This window comes from Gouania willdenowi, chromosome 3, assembly GCF_900634775.1.
Source record: "Gouania willdenowi chromosome 3, fGouWil2.1, whole genome shotgun sequence".
Classification (NCBI taxonomy): Eukaryota; Metazoa; Chordata; class Actinopteri; order Blenniiformes; family Gobiesocidae; genus Gouania; species Gouania willdenowi.
In genome coordinates, this window is record NC_041046.1 from 666,761 (window position 1) to 686,957 (window position 20,197).

Here is a 20,197-nt window from a genome sequence, read left to right on the forward strand (position 1 = left end):
TTTTTTCATGGACTTGTAAAGGCCAGAACCCGACATACTGCAAAAAAAGGAAAAAAGAAGAAAAAAAGTGCAGTGGGAATCCCTGACTGGGCAGGTGGAAGCTGGGAGCATGTGACTTTAGAAGTAGTCTAGATATTGTGAACTTTCACCTGCTTGAAGTATCAGTTTCTGTCACTCGACAGATTTACTTGTGGGCTGGAATATCCAACTGTGCTCCAGGCTTCAAGATGTTGGAGGAGAATAAATAATATCTGGTTTACGTTTTGTTACAAAGAGCAAATTTACAGCATAATGGATAATGAATAATGGTCACTGATATGAAAGAAAGGAGAAAAGGAGTTGTGAAAGTAAACCAATGAATGAAGGAATGGAAGAATCTCAGAGCCAGACAATCCATTGAAGTGAGTTTCCCTCTTGAACAAGCTTTACACTGTCTGAACTCCTCACAGGCCTTGACCAACGGACTTCACAGTGGAGTCCCCCACTGGCCCGCCGTAAGCACATAACCATATGGACTGTGTTTGTCTGCCACAAAGTCTTAATAGGATCAGGACTAAAAAAAAAAAACATAAAAGACATAAAAACCTGCGCCAAATCTTTTCTTTCCTATTACACACACCTTGAACGAAGCTCCTGGGTTGTTGGCAGCTGAGTCACACTGCAATCAAGTCCAAGTCTGAATAGGGACACCAAACCAAAAATGCAGTCAAACAGTGTGCTTTGTAAAACTTTCCCATGTTTCCGACATTCATTCCTCATTGCAATGTTTGAGGCTAGCAGAATCTTCAGAGAAAATATGTCTCCAGTTGCCTCTTCTTTGTTGTGTTTACTGTTTCAGGCACTTCTTCAGTTCTTCTGCCAAAGTGTTTGATTACATTCTCACACTTGGGGAATTACTTTTATTAGTACAACTCTACATTGTTTTTATTGCCTCTTTATCTAAGAAGAAGCCACTTTGTTGAACAGCTAAACTTTATTTTCTTTGTTACTATTGTATTATCTGGCATAGAAATATTGAGGTAAAGTCTTTTAATGTCCTTCAACTGTATAATTTCACAGTTTCTTTGTCCAATGACAGCTTCAATTTAATTTATGTTGCAGAATTAAGCCTTGACTTCTGTTAGTTTTCTGTATTGTTGAGTTTTTGTGCCATTGAACACCTTTACCTTTCATTTTCATCTGCTTTGTCTTATTAATGCATCTGTTTCTACACTTTTAGTTTATACTTCTATTAACAGTCTTGGGCAAGTTCCCTTTCTACACAAACTAGTTAATCCAAAAATGTGAGAAATAATGTATTTTTTTACAAGGTTTTATTTTATATTCAAAATCATGATATGAAATGTTTAGATGTCTCAGTCTACACTCTGCTCTGGAACGATCCATCACATTGAAATGTGACCAAACGTTTCCCCTCACCACCATGTAAATCTCCTCGTCTCACTTTGTCTTTCCTTCCTGCTTTTTAATGTGTGCAGCTCTGAGCCCACCGAGCTGCTGTTGTGTGTGTATCCCCTCTCCTTTCCACTCTTTATTAGACACATATAGACAGAACCACATGTAATCACCACTTACGCGTGGCTGAAAAAACAAAAGCTTCCAATTGTCTATTACATTCATATTTGACCAAAAACTGACTTTCCTCACCTTTACCTCATATTATATTTGTCTGTATATGAATCAAGTCTCTAAAACTCTCCTCTGGCTTCTGTTTGGTGCCCAGTTCACCATGCTGTGTGTATAGCCCCCCCCTCACCGCTATATTAACCAATCAAATACCACTCTCGTTCACTCCAAAGAACCAGCTCTCACAGCCTCTTTGTTTATGACACATCACTATACTGTACATCTTTATTGGTCTGTTTTTTCAATTTGATGTGATCATTTGGTCAATGAATACAATGCTTTTTAAATGACTAGCTTATTATGCTGTTGTCCTATTGTTTGACTGTATAGTAAGGTTCCCATAGCACAGTGCTGTAGTAGTTAGCCCGTCTGCCTCATATTAATATGACCTATGTTTTGACCCCAAAGTTTTCATCTTCTTCCTGTGCTTGGATGGGTTTTCTTATGGTAGCCTAAGCTCTTGTTTTCCTACCATCCAAAATGTTACTGTGACAGTGATCATCCCTCACTGTGTTTCCCTGTGATGGACTGACATCCTTACCATGGTGTACCCTGCTTTATTTCCTCTATTGCTCTTTCCCCTTGGAACAGGTTTTTATACACCCTCTTTTCCTGTAGTGCATGTCTGGCGTATGCTATTTGTTAGGTGGAACGTTTACTGATATCAAAATTTGGAGAAATTAACCTTTCCTTTGACATGAGATTGTAATCAATTATAGGCTGTAACTTTAGATAGATTTCCCCACAGTCCTACCTATAGTATATCTTGCAGATCTTGTAGTGCACCATAATCTTCTGATTTTTGTAATTGCTTCTTTTCAGTATTGGGATTAAATTTAAATGTATTTTGAAACTTAACTTTTAAAGACAGATATGTGAGGGCCAAGTCTACAGCTGGCAACTGTTAGAGGTAAACTGTTTTAGAGCACTGAATGAGGGTTGATAACAAGAATGGAATGACGGTGTATTGGTGCTGCAGTAGTAAAACAAGTACCGTAAATTTTTCTCATCTGCTTTTGCCTTATCTTGTTTTGTCTTCTGTCCAGGCCACAGAACAATGGCAAATTTTGCACAGGCTCCAGTCGTCTGAACCAGCTGTGTAACACCCAGCCGTGCCCTTTCAACACAGTTGATTTTCGAGCCCAGCAGTGTGCGGAGTACAACAGCAAGCCATTCAGAGGCTGGTACTATAAGTGGAAGCCCTATACTAAAGTGGACGGTGAGGGTTATCGAATAATAAAAGCAAGTAGCTACCTGTAATTAAATTGGTCCTTTTTTACATTTAGCCATACTCCTGAAATGCTTGGTTGCTTTGAGGATTATAAAAACATATTGTGATTTACAGTATGCCTAAACACATAGATGTGTGAAACAGATTGTTAACTGTGGACAAGCTTTTTCTTGCCTTAATTCCACAGATCATTATTACCCAGTGCCTCACCGTGCTTGTCTAAATCTCTTTTAAACAGTTTCTTTAATGCCAGGCTCTATTTACTGTGCAGTGATTGGAGTCAAACAGCTGTATGTACTGTAGCTATCACTGTATATAATATGCACAGGGGACATGTAGCCACCTGCACTCTCTGACACAGATTAGATGGATTCAGAAAGGAAGCCTGGAGGCCAGCTTTGTTTAACCGAGCAAAGGGAGAGGGAGTGCATAGCGGTTTGTTTGGCTCACGTCCCAGACCTGTTTAAGTTGTTGATGAATAGGAGGTGATGTAGAGAGGAACAGATTCCGAATTGCCTTCTGGGACCTTGGGCCAAGTCACCTTCACCATCATTTATTTTAATCAACCACGGCTGCAGAGACTTGTCTGTGATAACTGATCTGAACTACAAAATAAACTTGTAGCTCTGCATGAACACCCATGGGTCCTTTCAATTCCTGTCTGTTTCAGTTTAGCCTCAGCTTTAGCCATACATACTGTAGATGGGACAGGTTGCAGATGCGAGAGCTTCTTTAACCACTAACTGATCAAATCTCACAGGATTGAACATTTTTTCCAGTAGATATTACTTTTCTTACAAATCTTTCTGTTACTCAGTTTAACGCCTGTTCTTTCTGCAGATGAAGACATCTGTAAGCTGTATTGCATTGCAGAAGACTTTGATTTCTTCTTTGCCATGTCGAGTAAGGTCAAAGATGGCACCTCTTGCTCTGATCACAAAGAAGATGTCTGCATTGATGGCATGTGTGAGGTACAGTGGGTGCAAGAACTTAGTGGACTTAACTATTCATTGAGCTTTGTAAGAATCACATCTGCAAATCAGTGACACTTGCTCATTTTTAAAGCATTTATGAGGCCTTTTGAAGCTGATGCTTTTACCATGTCTATGTTTCTGTTCTACAAAATATGACACCCGTCAGATATTTTGTGGCATTCACATCTGGAAAACCGTAGCTTCCGTTCTTTTTATTGCATTCATTTATCTTTATATTGTTTCATTCTAGTTTATACCATTGGCATTTGGAAAAATATTTCGCAAAATTTATTTTGATTCTTTCAATGACCTTTTTTCTGTTTGTGTATTTTGAACATACTCTGCTTTAAAGGCTTGCAATACCTGCTGAAACTAAGCACATCAATTATTTTGACCAATGCATTAAGGTCTAGTTTGCTCTGCATTCACACTTTTGTCAATCTGAAAATTTTTTATATATACTTTTAGACCTAGACTAAGACTTGACTCATGGGTTTTTTCTTTTTACAACTTATAACTTATAACAATATTTAGAATATGTAAAAGAAGAGTAAAATGATGTATGCAGAACATAACCTACAAGCATCTTCTAAAAGTGCGTTTTTTCTCCTTTTAGGTACCATTGTTTTATTTTTTGTTTGTATGACTGTGACCATCTCCTGTACCTCTCAAGATTTGTAACTATCTTTAATGAAAGCTTAAAACACCATCCAATAAAGCACAAATTGTTTTCTGTGTGTTTTTAGGCGGTGGGCTGTGACCAGATCCTTGGCTCTAGGGCCACTCTAGATGCCTGTGGACTCTGTAAGGGAGACAACTCAACTTGCAAGTTCTTTAAGGGCCTGTACACGCTTCAACATCGGGCTAACGGTGAGCTTGTTGATATTCTCATTGTGTGTTGTGTTCATGTGAGGCAGTCCACAGTCTTTAAAAGTAAGAATCAGCAGATTTGTTATGTATAGGGAAAGAAATGATGAAAAAGTCCCTTTGTTTTCCCAGAATATTATTCTATGGTCACCGTCCCAGCTGGTGCTCGAAGCATTCACATCCAGGAGATGGAAGTCTCAACCAGCTACTTGGCCGTCCGCTCCCTGAAGCGGCGGTATTACTTGACAGGAGAATGGACTGTGGACTGGCCAGGGATGTTCCACTTTGCGGGGACAGTGTTTGAATACCAGCGCTCTTTCAACAAGCCGGAGAGCCTGTACACCGCCGGTCCAACTAATGAGACGCTGGTGTTTGAAGTAAGCCGCCTCTGTAGTGTGACGTCCATTTGTGGCAATCAACAGTGACAAGGTCCTTGGCAGAGCTGCTGCATTGCCTTATTTTTTTTTAATGCTGGGACACGATGGGGCTGAGATGAAAAACCAAACAAGCATGGATGGTATGGAAGGGTCTCATATTCAAACACAAAAGAAGGGTAGCACTAGATGCACTAGAAGTTTAAACTGGACTCTGTACAGAATCAGCTACAATTTGGCAAAACAAATGTTGGAGGAACCATAATCAAAAAAATTAAGAGATCCACAATAAATATTAGATGAATTAACATTAGATTCTGTGGCTATAAGTTATTGCTAGTCACAATAATCAATAATCCTGCTATCTTTATTTGACTTCTTTTCATTTCACTTAAAAAACAAGAGCCATGCATTCAGAGAATTGAAAGATAATTCACTGTCTGAAGATAATGTTTAAGCTACTTTATATCTTAAAAGCATCTCTGCCGTGTAAATTGCCACATAAGGCAAGACAGATTTATTTGTATAATGCATTTCATACAATGAATCACTCAATGTCCTTTACATGATCAAAAACTTCAACATAAAACATTTAACAGCTTAAAATAAGAATACGAATGATAAGAACGTTAAAATCAGCAGTAAAAATGTTTAAAATCATCAGTAAAAACATTTAAAATCAGCAACAAACACATTACATCAATAACAACATGACCAAAAATCTCCTTCTCAGTCATACACAGTAGAGAAAATGAGTGTCTTTAACTTTGATTTAAAAATACTAATAAACACAATTTATATGTGTAATTGCTATACGCTTTTATTGGGCACTTATAAGTAATAGTTAATAAAAATTTAAAAAAGACCTTTGGAAAAACAGGCAGATCAAAACAAAAGCACCGCAATTCCTTGTGTTTGCACTATATTAATAACAGACTAAATTCGCTAGATAATAACATAATATGTCATAATGAGTTGTTGTATATTTAAAGTTCAGACAGAAACTTTGAATGGCTTTAATTGTCAGGATCAATGTCTCTGTGTTTGTAGGCAGGGCATATTTTTCATTTCCATCAGCGCTAGTGTAGTTTCACGTGTTCACACATTTAGTGGGGTGTGAACCTCAAAAGTGATTTGTTTCAGCCATGTGATTTTAGGCTAATAGCACACGCAAAATCCTTAAGTCAACTGAGCTTTTAAGGCAGGAAAGAACAGTATAAAATCCGATAGGTGCGTAGAGTGTGATGTTCTGCTCTGTAAAGCAGATGAGTTATGAGTTGGTGTTTGAATGGTTCTTTCCTTTTTTAATATCTAAAACAACTGCACGTCTTAACCTGTCTTGTAACATGAGCTTGAGATTGCAAAAGTCATGATCTAGACACAGTGAGTTCAGTCATTGAAAGGTTTACAGGAGTTGCAATAGGACATATAGGATGTTCCTCTATATCTTTGTCAGTTAAATAATTTATACTATATACTATATAGCTGTGAAAAATACAGGTGAAGAATAGGTGAGGTCCACCCGTTCTGCCACTTCATCTGCTGTGCTTTAAACTGTAATGACAGCTCTTTAAACAAGAGCTGGAATATCATTGCTATTTTTTCCAAAGTGCCAAACAAGCAATAAGCATCAAGAAGCATCCAAGTGTGTGGGGCCTAATTTGAGTTTATGTTGGATCTGTTATTTTCCAAAATCCACTTGAAATTGTATCTTCGTTGTCAGGCATAATGCCAGTGGCCAGATGTGGTTTACCTTTTCCCTCTTCCATGGAATTGTCATGAAGATCATCATTTAATGTAACTTTCTAAATTGTTATTTACCTAAGTCGACATGGAAACTGAGTTTTCTGACGTTAGTGTGAACTTTGGCAATTTGAGCTGAAATAAGTTTCACTGTCAAGTAATATTGAATAAACCTTAATGGATCCAGGAAAATGATAGCAAATAATGGGGAATTTCCAAGAAATAATGCAGGTAATGGTTTTGTGGCTTATTCATATAAGTTTAATATTCAAAATAAGAGGACTCAGAGAGCACAAATCTGCACCAGCACCAAATATTCTTTTGGCCAGATATTGGATGTTTTCTGAAGGCTTGTATTCATATTTATCCAAATTATTAACAATATAGTAACGCTAAATAGGCAATCTGGATGCAATTTGGATGAAACTTGGTGGGGTAATTTAGGAAACAACCCGACACCAATGATTTGAATTTCATAAAGATCGGTCAATTATGAATCGAGACAGGAACTTTTGAAATTTTGCAAATTATAAGGTACATGGATTTTTAGATTTTTGAAAGTGATCCAGAAAAAAGACTGTATATTGATCCGTATCTCCTCCAATTTCTATAAATGTTTTAATCTGTTAAGTACTTTGACGTAGTCCCGTTTACAGACAGACAAACTAATGATAATAATAATAATAATAATAATAATAATAATAATAATGGCTTAGATTTATCTAGTGCTTTTTTTCAAGGAGATTCAAAGCGTGTGCAGAAACCATTATTCATTCACACCAGTCACTCACATCAGTCATACTACCCGGTGGCAGTAAGCTACAATGTAGCCACAGCTGTCCTGAGGCAGACTGACAGAAGCGTGGCTGCCATTTCACGCCTACGGCCCCTCTGACCACCACCATTCATGCACAATTCATACCTATTCATACGAGGCAATGTGGGTAAAGTGCCTTGCCCAAGGACTCAATGACAATGACTTGGATAGAGCGGCATTCAAACCCCCAGTCCTTTGGTTATTGGATGCACCACTGAGCCACAGTCACCGTATGAACTATAAACACCGGTGAAAATATTACCTACTTGGCAGAGGTGACTAGATATTATATCTCTAGCTTGCTCTTCATGATTGTCTTGTATAATTATTAAGGAATTATTTAATGTGATGTTGGTTGGATGGGAGGGCAGATCAGTAGCAACGGCTACAGACGTAACTTACCTCCCCAGGGATGGCTATGGTGTGGGTGAATGAATGAATCTGCACTTTGAACTGCTCAGATAAGAAGTACAATATTAATCCAATACATCTTTTTAACCAACATAAGTTTGTAAGAAAAGAGATTGATCCTGAAATTGTGTCTGAGTGCTTCTCTCTTACATCTGTCCAGGTCAGTGCTCAGTGGTAGCTTAGCACGGATCTGCTGATGACACAAGAATAATCTCTTTAAGTATGTTCTGTAATTAGAAAAGGGAGGAAGAGGCTGATGATGAGGAAAGGAAAGAGGAGCGGAAGAGCAAGATTAAAAGATTAGAACATCTGCAATTGAACTATTTGAATGTGAGAAGTTAAGGTCAGGGCGCATGGACTTAAGCTGCAATTGAAACAAGCTAAATGAGAGAAGCCAAGGAAGGTTTTCTCCCTCATCTTTCTGGGCACCATCCATCGGTTTTACACATTCTACTTAAGCACTGCTGTCAGAAGGGGAAAAATGAGTGCATAGAGGATATTCACATGAGGATCACTCGCAGACTCTTACTCAGCTTGAAACACTTAAAAAAACAAATGTTAAGGAGTGTGAGTGTAAACCGTGACAAGGTGTCCGCACATGCACAGCTGCTCAGCTGGGAGAGAAGAGGGTGGAAGCAGCTCATGAGAGGGAGGCGGAGGAGTTAACAGACATAACATATGGCTTTTTCTCAGCGTCTCAGAGCACACTGGGATCACTCTACCACCCCTCGTTTCTCTAGAATCAACATTCTTGTGTTATGGCAAGTCAAGAAATGTTCTACTCCAGAACAAACCCAAAACTTTGCATTAGTAGTGTCTGCAGTAATGCCATTTATCATTATTTGAAGCATTGGATTGGTTTGTTCTGTTGTCAAAACTACTACCGTGCACTCTTCTGTGGGATATTACATTGTGGGAAGCCGACCTCAAATTCACCCCAATATTTGCTGAAAGTTTGCAATATTTATACCAAGTTAATACGAAAAAGATTAAAAACCGATAGTTCTGTTCCTTCAGAAGTTTAAACATATGCAGCACAGTGCAGAAAAACCAATTTAGCTTTCACTCTCTTCCACCCCTCGCTTATAAACAACTACTTGGAGGCTTCACCAAATGGAGTTTGTTTTTAATCTAGCTGAATCAGGAATGCCATCTGTGTAATGGGTTTTTCAACATGCACTTGCAAAGATTGGAAAGGGAAATGAGCCTTTTCCAATGACGCTCCCTTTCAAAGCCACATCGCGTTTCTGCACCATCAGTGAGCGTTACACTTATAGCTAAACACAGGATTTTAAACTGCTCAAGAAAAGGTAAGGTAAACTTTTGATTAAAGTAATGCAAAAGACTTCAAATGTATCCCAATGATGTGCATTCACATTGAGTACTTCAGGGTTATACGAATATGCATAGGGGTATTGCATAGGGGTATTGCATGGCGCGTGAGCGAGCGCTGCTAGTGCAGAAAATTTTGAAATTTATAACTCTTTGAGGGGCCAAATTTAGTGGAGTAAGGCTAAAGTTGTTTTTTTTTTTTTTATTTGTTAGGTTTTTTTTTCACCTTGTCTGTACATGCTGTTGAAGGTCAACACTATATACAGTATGAAGTGCAATCTTTTTGCGACAGCAATGCACGTTTTATTTTTGCAATTTGATAAATTAACTTTTTTTTTGCATAATTGTAAGAAATACTTTATTAAAGGGAGGATATAAAAAAAGAGGGCAGTGTTACACCTAGGTGAGAGGTAAGGGAACAGGGAAGAGGGAGTCAGGGTAGGACAATGGAAGGGGTGCAGGGAGTCCACTATTTTTAGGTTGGAGTGCAATGTGATGTTATAGCAGATCACCTGTATTAAATAGATGGTGCATATGTGTTTCTCAGTTATACAGATTAAAAAGAGAGTTAAAACAACACGTACATGCCTTTTGTGTCCACGTGTGCAACAATTATTATGACGGTACTGATTCAAAAAGAAAATCTCCCCTACGCTGCTGAAAACAGAGCGTAGAGGGCGCCATCACTTCGTAGGGAAGCAACATTCCAACGTTGGGGGCCCCCACACTCAACAGCGCTGGTAAGTGTTTTAAGGTAAAATAACTATATACATGGCACCCTTTGACAGTTGATGATGGAGGTACCTTCTGAGAAATCGAAGTGGGAATATGAAAAACAAAAATTCACTAACGCAGGAAAATGGCATCAAGCGAATCACTGGCAAAGAAACACAAGAACTCACAGTAATAAATAAGTAAAACACTTTCTTCAACAGGATTTCAAATCCCACCATACAGTATGCCAAACTTTTCCAAAGTTCAATCACATGACCATTTGACAACAAACTGATTGTTTGTGATGGAGTCAGAAACAAACTTGCGAAAACCATATTTAACCTTTACAATTTGTTGGTAAATTCTCCCATTTTTGCAAGAAATACCTTGGATTTATTCATCTCGGAGGCCAATACATTGTCTTTATTAGTGCTATTACAGTGTTGGTTATCGTCTCCAGCAGTTTTTCTCCACATTTTCTTCATTCTTTTGAATGCCCACCTTAATCAGAATCAGAATCAGAAATGTTTTATTGGCCAAGTACAGTTTTTAGGACAGCACAAGGAATTTGACTTGGTAGTCGGCAAGTCTCAAGTCTGTTCAGTGTTCCAGTTTTCAGTTGATAACTGAAGTTTGAAGAGGCATTTGTCTGTAAGTGAAATGATTTAGTACTAATTTGGGATGTAACGATTCACTCAACCCCGATACGATTCAATTCACGATACTGGGTTCACGATACGATTCTCTCACATTTTATTTTACAAAATGGGACTGTAGTCAAATGATGACTGAAAAATATTCCTTTATTTTTTATTTAGAAAATACTGTATTTTCCTTTTATTTTTAATTGTCGAAAGAATCTCTTGATAAACTATTCAAAACAATGCAATTTAACTAAAAATAAATAGTGAATGAAATAAATAAAGGAATAATACAAATGAAGAAGAAGCTTATTAATTTAAATTCTGGTTCTATAGTAAATAATGCAAAACTGCATAATAGTTCTTTTTCTTATTAAAAGTGCAACTGAAAATGTATTTTGTGCCTTAACAGTTGGACTTTAAAAAAAAAAAAAAAAAAACGCCATTCCACTGATTTACGTCAGATATTTGTTTGGACCAGCAGAGGGCGCTGGTAACCCAGTGGTCGGTTGGCATGCAGCTAATCTAGCAGTGAAGAAGAGATGCTATGCTAGTAGACAGAGCTAATAGAAAAACTTGACTTTTTCAGATATTCATGTAATATTACAAATATTCTTTCGGTTCTAAAGGGGTAAGGAATCATTTATGAACATGTAAGAGTAGAAGGCGGCCAGAAAGAAAATAGTAGCAGATTCCACCTGCCGGTACACTGCTGGACAAGAGAAGGGATAAATATATAGCGCCCTCTGCTGTTTAAAAAAAGTACTGCGATTCAATTTTCAAAGTATCGATGTCAATCGTGATATCTATGAATCGATTTTTAACTGCCTTACGATTAATCGTTACATCCCAAGTAATAAACATTTCTCATTATTGGCTTTGAAAATGTAGCATATTTTCTGATGGGCCGCATTAAAGCTACTGCTGGTTTGCAGTAGGTGAGTTATTTTAATCTTTTTATAGCTTTAAGTGTGTGTGGTTCTACCCTACCGGGTGTAGTTTATCATGGTTGCTGTGTGTTTGGTGGAAGTGCACGGCTCTCGGTAAGAGTCGGTTTGCTTAGATAAGCATTTCATCCCAGTGAGGTTATTGGTACAGTTGTTTCATGGTAGCGGCTTTGTGGTTGGTTGGGTTGCTCGCATCAACAAAGGAAGTGTGGGTGTTGAAATGTGGCTGACTGGAAGCCACAGTTTGATTATTTTAGATATGGTACCCTCAAGTAGAGAGGAGACTGTATATGAATGGAGTTCGTAAAAAGGACATTGTGGTTTCACTTGAAATTATTTATCTAAAGTTGAAGATAAGCAGAAAAACTGACCATATAGATGATTTTTGAAGCTTGTTAAAGTAATATTTCTATCCTAAGTTTGAAAGGGCAACTGTGCAATATACAGTATGTAAATGTTTAAACAAAATTAAAAGACCTGAGTATGTATTCTGCTGTATCAAAAGTGGGTTGTCACTAAGTTCTTACAGTGTGAATGCCGTAAATGTTAAGAAGTAGAATCAATGTTACAGTACATTCTAATATTGTTGACAATATTCCTACTACCTTTTCCTTGTTTCTTGATATATACAGTATATACTGTATGTAAAAAAGAGAATTTCTGGTAAACATGTGGGGCTCTCCCTCCTGACTGTCTGGAACAATAATGTTCTTTCAGCTTTGTTAAATCCCCTTTGCTTTTGTCTCAGTTGGTAAACTTTGGAGGTACACGAGTCTTGAAGTCATATAAATGGGACCTGTATTAGTTTGTTGACTTCACGACTCTTCAGAACAATTCAGCGGTGTAGATTGATGCCCTGTTTTGATTTGGCATTCTTTGCTGGATCACAATCGTAGTGTGCCATGGTACAGAGAGTTAAAACGGTGCATGGAAAAAGATCAGATTCGGTTATTTATAAAGTTTTTGTTCTTATAAGGAACAGATAATTTAAAACAGTCCCATTAAAAAAAAAAAAAATACATTCTTGTCCTGTTTGGTGTTTGAATAGGATCTTGGCTTAGGCGTTCTGACCTCTGTTTATCTTAAATGGTTCAACATAGCATCCATCTTATGTTGTTCCACTCAATTGCAATTGAAGTGGAGTTTAACAATTCACTTGATGACAATTGATGACCATGACCAATAAGATTATAGAATACTGGTGACATTCAAACAAATAGGATGTAAACACACTCCTCTTACAAAATACAAGAGTACGTCCACAACTTTCCGTGCTTTCAGAAGCCAAATGTGCTATTTTTACATGCTCCAGTTAATGCTATGATGTGGCTCCTACTTTTCTCTTGTTTCACCTTTTCAATGGTTCATAGTACAGTAGGCCTGCCAATGTATTTTAATATGCAGGCTATTCACTACAAAATTGGACTTTACATACTGTCTCAAATTACTGGTTGGTGCCCACCTCATCCTGAAGTAAACCGTGACAGGAATTTTGGAACGGATCCATTTTGGACAATGCAATATACGTGGAAAGCATAATGATAGCCTGAATCCTCCCCTGTAATAGGCACATCTACTTTCATTCATCCGTCAATCTCTGCTTGACTTCAATGTCCAAATAAACCTGCTGCACAGAAAATGTAACCAGCCAGTGTAAAAGGCTGAAATGTTCCGCACATGTGCACAACACAGATGAAAAGAAAATGCCTTTGCATGCTGTGTTAGTGGAAGGATAACATGTTGGTAGATGTTAAATGAATAAGGTTCTCCAACTTTTGTTTTCTTCAGTTTCAATGAAACAAGTTATTTGTAGGCTTTCTAAAACCAAATGATAATATATGATTGTCAACCGTTTGTTCCCAAACTGAGCTTGGAGATTTATAGTAGCAAGGAAACTGGTTTGACTTCCAATTAACCAGTGATTAAATGAAGGAAAACCTCTTTATTAAACAGGTTAAAGCTGTTTGTTTTTTATTATTAATCAGACCAGCTCTTCCTTCTGTACAGATCCTTCTTCAGGGGAGAAACCCAGGTGTGATATGGGAGTACACTCTGCCTCGCATTGAGAGGAAACCTGACTACAGCTGGGGAGTGGTGCGCTCTGACTGCTCAGCTCCGTGTGCTGGAGGTGAGACTGGAGGGATTTAATGCTGTTGCTGCACAACAGTTCCCTTTCTTAGGAGCACACCAGCAGTGTAGAAAAAGGACTGGAAAAAGTCCAGTTCATTTGTCTTCAACTGTCATTTTTAGAAAAACTTCAGCACACCTTCAAGCCCATACTGTATGTAGCTTTATCACATTGTAATGATTTTAAAGGGGCGGTATTATCAAACATTCACTTTATAATGGCTTAGCTACAGTGATGGAACTTTTTCAGCTTTGGCCCTCTGAATGAGGCTAAAGGAATGTATATTTCCTCCCTCCCGTGTTATTCCACATTTTGTAAAAAGTCAGCTCCAAACAGGAGAGTTGGATATTTCCGCACTGATACGTCATAAAGTGGAAACTCCACCTTCTGACAATCCTGACTCCTCCTACCCTATAAGAATGTGAGCTCCTCCCTCTCAAACTACCTCACAGGTAAAACAAACATAGGGAAGGCAGGTTGATATTACAGTCAATATCACATTTAATATCTTAACGTTCAGTATATAGATAATCCAGTATATAGATAAACCAAAATGCACTCACACTAATGAGACAATGGTATTTGGTGTGGACTCCAGGAAGAGTAGCAATGGCTCCAGCCAAAGGAGATACAAATAAACAGATAAACAATCAGTTTCACTTTTAGTAGCCGTGTATCACCTTTACGTGTTTGTGACCCAATGCAACTCAGAGGTTGGACAAAACAATGGACTATCGTCTTAAATGGACTATGTCTGTGGTCATAAGAGTTGAGGATGACAAGAAAGCGACGTAGCAGCTCATGTGAGTATTTGAAACAGCTGACTCAGCTGATAGTTGTGAGTTTACTTCACTGCAGCGCAGCGCGAGCGGTCACAATCAGTTCCATTTTTAGTAGCCGTTCTACTGCTCTGTATCGCCTTTATGGGATGATCTGACGTGTTTGTGATTCAATGCGATGCAGTGGTTGGACAAAACAATGGATGAGAAGAAGACTGTTAATGATTTACTGAGGCTGTTGCTGTGATAAACACACAAGCTGAAGCAGCGCTTTGTGTTTACGTCCAATCATGCATATGCATGAACACCCAAAAATGGCCTGTTTTAAGGAGCGCTCCAGAGAACATACTATCCATTATGATAAGATCAATAAAATACAACAGTGTTTGTTGTGACTTGTCCAATTTCTTCTCATGCAATTTATCCTGCAAACTAACTTTTTTAATCATTCCTCATTTAATTTGACTGATACTCTCACTGGACATATCAATTTGTCTACAAATATCCCAAACAGTTATACCTTCTTTCCTTTTTTCCTCTTTCAGGCCGTATCTCTACCAAGGCTATTTGTCTGCAGGAGCAGAAAACTCAGGTCAACTCCAGCATGTGTAATCCCCACACCAAACCCACGCTGGGCTCCCATCTGTGCAACACACAGCCTTGCCCTGCATTGTAAGTGTTGCTGTGAGTCTGTGGGTGATGTGTGTGTGCGAGTCGAGACATTCCTCTGTAGACAGTTGGTTGTGGGATACGTGGCGTGCGTCTTAATGCTGCCAAATGTTCATGCACCTCGGGCTCTGTTATATTATAGGTGCTGGAACACAGTGTGGTTGAGCCATCTTGAGGTTGTATGTGGTGTGCGTATAGTGGCCGGTGACCACTCCACTCAGTCCTCTGCCCTGTTCTCTCTACCACTCTTTAATTCTTACTTACTTTCACATATTTTATTTTTTGACATCACCAAACAGCTCTTACAATATTCTATGTGTCTTGTGTATATTGCATTGCTCTTTTGTTTAGTCCCTGTGCATGTGAGTTGTCTCCAACAAGTTCAGGGATTGGCAAACTTCACTTTTCAAAGAGCCATATTACCCCTCCCCAGCCAATTCCTTTTTCCATTGTGACACATTTGACCCCCCCTCCCGAGTGCACTTGATGATTGTCTTGTTTATTTTCATCTGGTTCTCATAGTGTTTAACTTGTTTCACCTGCTTACTTCTTAGTCACAGGAGAAACACTTTTAATAAACAAAGAAGAAACTGGCGTCAGTACTGAAGTCAAAATTGACTATTCAAACCAGAAACCCCCCCACAACAGTTAAATGTCATTAAACCCAATTTTTATTTGTAAATGCTTCAAAACACGTGACATCTGCACTTCAGATTGAGATTTAAACCCATTCACTATATCCTCCAAAACAGTGTTTTTCAGTTATTTTGTTGGGGTGCATTTTCTGTGCTGTGTAAAACTATCCAATTTCACACAGTTGGTCATAATAGGCGATAATGCAGTTCTAACTGCAAATGTTTTGCCACAGAATCACGTGACTTCACTTGACATTTAATGGCAGATCAATTAAAAAGTCTTCATTAGAAAGAAGTCATAAAGCGGGTTGTGGCTCATTAACGACTGAGGAAAAACTTCTCGGAATAACACAACAAAATGACCTGTTTTCTGGGTGAAAGACAGGTTTACTTCTTACTAACGCTGAACAACACATTAATGTGATCATAACCTGTTGACTTATCATTTCATTGCAGTGTTTTATCACAGTTGGTGCATTCTTCAAAAACGTGCATCTACAACAGATTTGAGTGGAGCTGGAAAAATTAAAATTAAAATTACAAAAAGTATTAATTTAAATTTAAATTCAAACTCAGATTTTTTTTTTCATCTAGCAGAATGTTTATATTATAAATAGTTAGGATTAATGACATCATTTTATTGGTTCAAACTCATTTTGATTCAAGAACCTGGAAGGATTTGGTGTCGATACTATTTCGGTTTGATATCCTAGAGTAGAAATTATAGCCTCGAGTATAAAGTTCAATGTGGTCAATTCTGTGCTCGTACAAGGAAAAGCCCAACTAGAAAATGTGGGTGTGGTTTGGTTAGCGGATTTGGAGTGGTTGTTTGTTTTTTTTTTTCTTTTTAAACCAAATTGACTAGAATTGACTACTGTTTTTATTTACTATAAAAGAAGTAAGAATGTTTTGTGTGCAAAGATTGTGGAATGTCCTGCATGTTTGCTCTGAACCCAGTGCTTCCTGAATGTCCCTGTAGGAAAATCGTTTAAATGTTTTATCTCAGTTGTAGACACAGCATAAAACAGCAGGTAGATTTAAAAGAGACATTGCTGGAGAAGCAAAAGGAGGAAACCAGGTGAGACACAGGGGGTAAGAAAATGTAACAGTGTTGCCTGGATGGCTTTTCCACAGTATTCAGTCCTTTAGTGGAGGAAACTATAGCTGGTTTTGATTTCCACTACTCAAAGAGGAGGCAGGGAACTTTATTTTTGGTACTTAGAGAGCAGCACACGTACACACACACACACACACACACACACACACACACACACACATACACACACACACACACACACACACACACACACACACACACACACACACACACACACACACATTCTTAATTTGCTGCAGTCTAAAATGCTCGTTCTGTTTGTCGTTAGGCACGCTGTAACAAGTCTGCATATAGAACTCTTTCCTGTGTCAGAGGGGTCAAACGTGCCAGTGTCAGTCTCATCTCTGTCCTGCATTCCAACCGCTCATGATGGTATACCACTAATTTGTTGGGTACCAAAAACTTTTAGATCTGAAGAGATACTTTTATCTTTTACAGTCTCCATGCATGGGAATAAAAATCATGCAAAGAACACTTTTGATGGTACTGTGTGAGATCTGATACATAGCACACCACACACAGAACCGATCTTCTTCCAAGCTATAAATCTCATCAAATCTGATCACACAAGATTAAACAACATGATCTAATGCTGCATTCAGAGCTCTTCAGTACTTTGGATTTTCTGATCTTCTATTTGAAAAAGTGACTTGGAGCTAGAGGTGTGCATTGCCATGAATCTGACGAAATGATATGATATGATTCACGATTTGCTTGTTACAATACAATACATCCTGATACCGAACAATAAGATATACAAAATGGTATGAAATTCAAGTACCAATATCAAAGACAAGTGGTATGTTTATCACTGTCAAATAAAATTTTGCCTAAAATGTAACTTTTGCTTCTACAACAGATTCAGATTCTGTTAAGTTCTTAGATTCTTAAAAAAAAAGTACCCAGTATGTTTTCTGAAAATAAAATGCAATCAACTTCCAGCTAAAATGTATTGAGGAGTGAGGTAGTTTAACATCTTATGTGGTTCACTGACATCTAGTGACTGGGCATTTATGTGCTAATCATGTTAGCGCAATCAATTTTTTATTTTTTTTTCCGTTAAAAAAAAAAAAAAAAAAATACATTTTGACATATTTGGAATCATACAATAATCATGAGGTGAAATATCACAATATATCACCAAATTGATTTTTTCTTACAACCTTGCTTGAAACGCTACCTGAGGTCAAAACATTTAGGGGCAGATTCACTAAAGGTTTAGGGGTAATAAAACATGTGCAAACGTCAATCCACAAACTAATAAGGTGAACAAACCCCAGGGAATCAGGACTGTGCGTGTTCAGCGCCTCACAATGTGCCCACAATCCATTTAGCGCGTTTCCCTATGATGAATTTGTAAAGTAAGCAGATCTCATAAGGGGTGCAAAAAAATGGGAGGGGCAAATACAAATATGTTAATGCAGTGGGTGCAATGCAATTAATCAAATCTGGAACTGTTTGCAGTGACTGTTTTCTGCACCAAAAATGGTACGACTCGCATTCAGGTGCAAGCTCACACGCAGAGATCCTATCTGCAGTAAATGTTGACACAAAACACAGCAGAGATGAAAAAAAGGCTCCTGTTAACCTTTCTAATATAAGGAAATAATTTTAATAAAACAATAGGCAATATTACCAGCCACTGAATGAGAAAATACAGAGTAAAGTGTGTGTGTGTGTGAGGGAGAGAAACAGTTGGAAGCCTCAGGCTGCCTGTGTGGAGTCCGCTATGTGTGTCTGCTGCGATGCAGAGGATGCTTTGCGCGGACGCACCGCTCCAGTGAGCTAGTGTGTCTTTCTCTACATGTTTTGAGCGTTGATAGTAAGGAGCCTCAGGCCAGAATCAGCTGATCAGCTGTGCAATTTACGCAGTAATGGGACAATGTTCACATCTGAGTGTGCGTGACACAGCACGACTCAGGAGCTCAGACCTGCTGGATGATGTTTTCTATTGACTCATAAGAGCAAAGTTACAGGAACTATTGGGGGGGGGGTATTAAACGTGTATTTCTACATTATTAAATGTTTTTGCAGCAGACGGAGAAGTCAATCTGCCTCTAATTTACGTAACTTCTTTAAATGTCATTTTGTGCTTCTGTGCACTCACCTCTCCACATTAAACGAGCAAAATGTTCATTTAAACAGAGCGGTCTCAACCACGTCTATACGCACCTATAAGTGCCGTGATATTAGTAAATTCCTCACAGCAGGTCAAGATACAGCGCCACCAAAGGAATTAGGGACGCACCTGGTTTACCATCCTTTATTTCAGATCTTAGTGAATACGCCCCCTACTCAGGAAAGTCGGGACAAAAAATCTAATATAGTTGTCAGCCATGTTTGAGATTTTTTGATGTGCTCCTGTTTAACATGGAGATCGTTACTTTCAATTCGGAAATACCGAGTTCTGAGTTGCCTTGAACGCAGCATCACATGTTTCTCAGTCAGCTCCGTTTCACGTCACAAATCACGAGGTCTTGAGTCAGGAGGATTTGGTCATAATTATTAAACTATAGATGTATTAAATACTCACATATGTGGCCTTGTTTACACTCCGCTGTCTCCATTACTTTGAATCCATATCATCATTTTTATTTTGTATTTTTAATAAAATGCTAAATGCTTTCTGTAATTATAGTTTTTATTTCAAACTTCAAAGCTCACTTTTAAAATAGAAAATTCTAACTTTTAATTTGCTGATTAATGGACCTGTGGTTATGTTCTGTGGTGAAGCTTTTCACTTTTTATTCATACAATGACCGAAAACAGGTGTATTCAGGTCTTTATTTAGAGAATAGCACTTAATGATTGTTGTAGGTGTAAAATGAGCTGTCTCCACCCTTTGTGAACAGAAGTCTGTAAGTCTGCAGGACATACTTTATTGCAGTTTGCAGGACTAGGACCTTCTCTAGCTGTCTAATGTCTACCTCCTAAACTCACATCATCCTCTAAACAAAATAATGACTCATATGAAATATGTGTAACCGCCTACGTGAGGTAACGTACAGTGTGCAGGATGTATTTATGGGTAGAACTGGGACCAGAGGGGAAGGTTATGTCTGTCTGGTTCAGTTTTTTTTTCACTGCGCACTATTATTATTCCTTTTGCACACCTGACCTGAAGTTACTCCACAGGATCTTATTGTCTGTTCCACTCATTCCAACATCCATAAGTGGAATCTGGAATCTGCC

General features: G+C 38.2%; 1 protein-coding gene across 2 annotated transcripts in view; it reads left to right on the plus strand.

Annotated features, from left to right (window-relative positions):
- Positions 1–20,197, plus strand: part of adamts18 (ADAM metallopeptidase with thrombospondin type 1 motif, 18) — an 82,307-nt gene that overhangs the window by 38,704 nt on the left and 23,406 nt on the right. For both annotated transcript variants that reach the window (XM_028436573.1, XM_028436580.1), the window contains exons 13-18: positions 2,673–2,845; positions 3,698–3,828; positions 4,578–4,701; positions 4,831–5,075; positions 13,685–13,805; positions 15,130–15,256. In XM_028436573.1, coding sequence (XP_028292374.1) covers positions 2,673–2,845; positions 3,698–3,828; positions 4,578–4,701; positions 4,831–5,075; positions 13,685–13,805; positions 15,130–15,256 — 921 coding nt within the window. The remainder of the gene's footprint in view (positions 1–2,672; positions 2,846–3,697; positions 3,829–4,577; positions 4,702–4,830; positions 5,076–13,684; positions 13,806–15,129; positions 15,257–20,197) is intronic.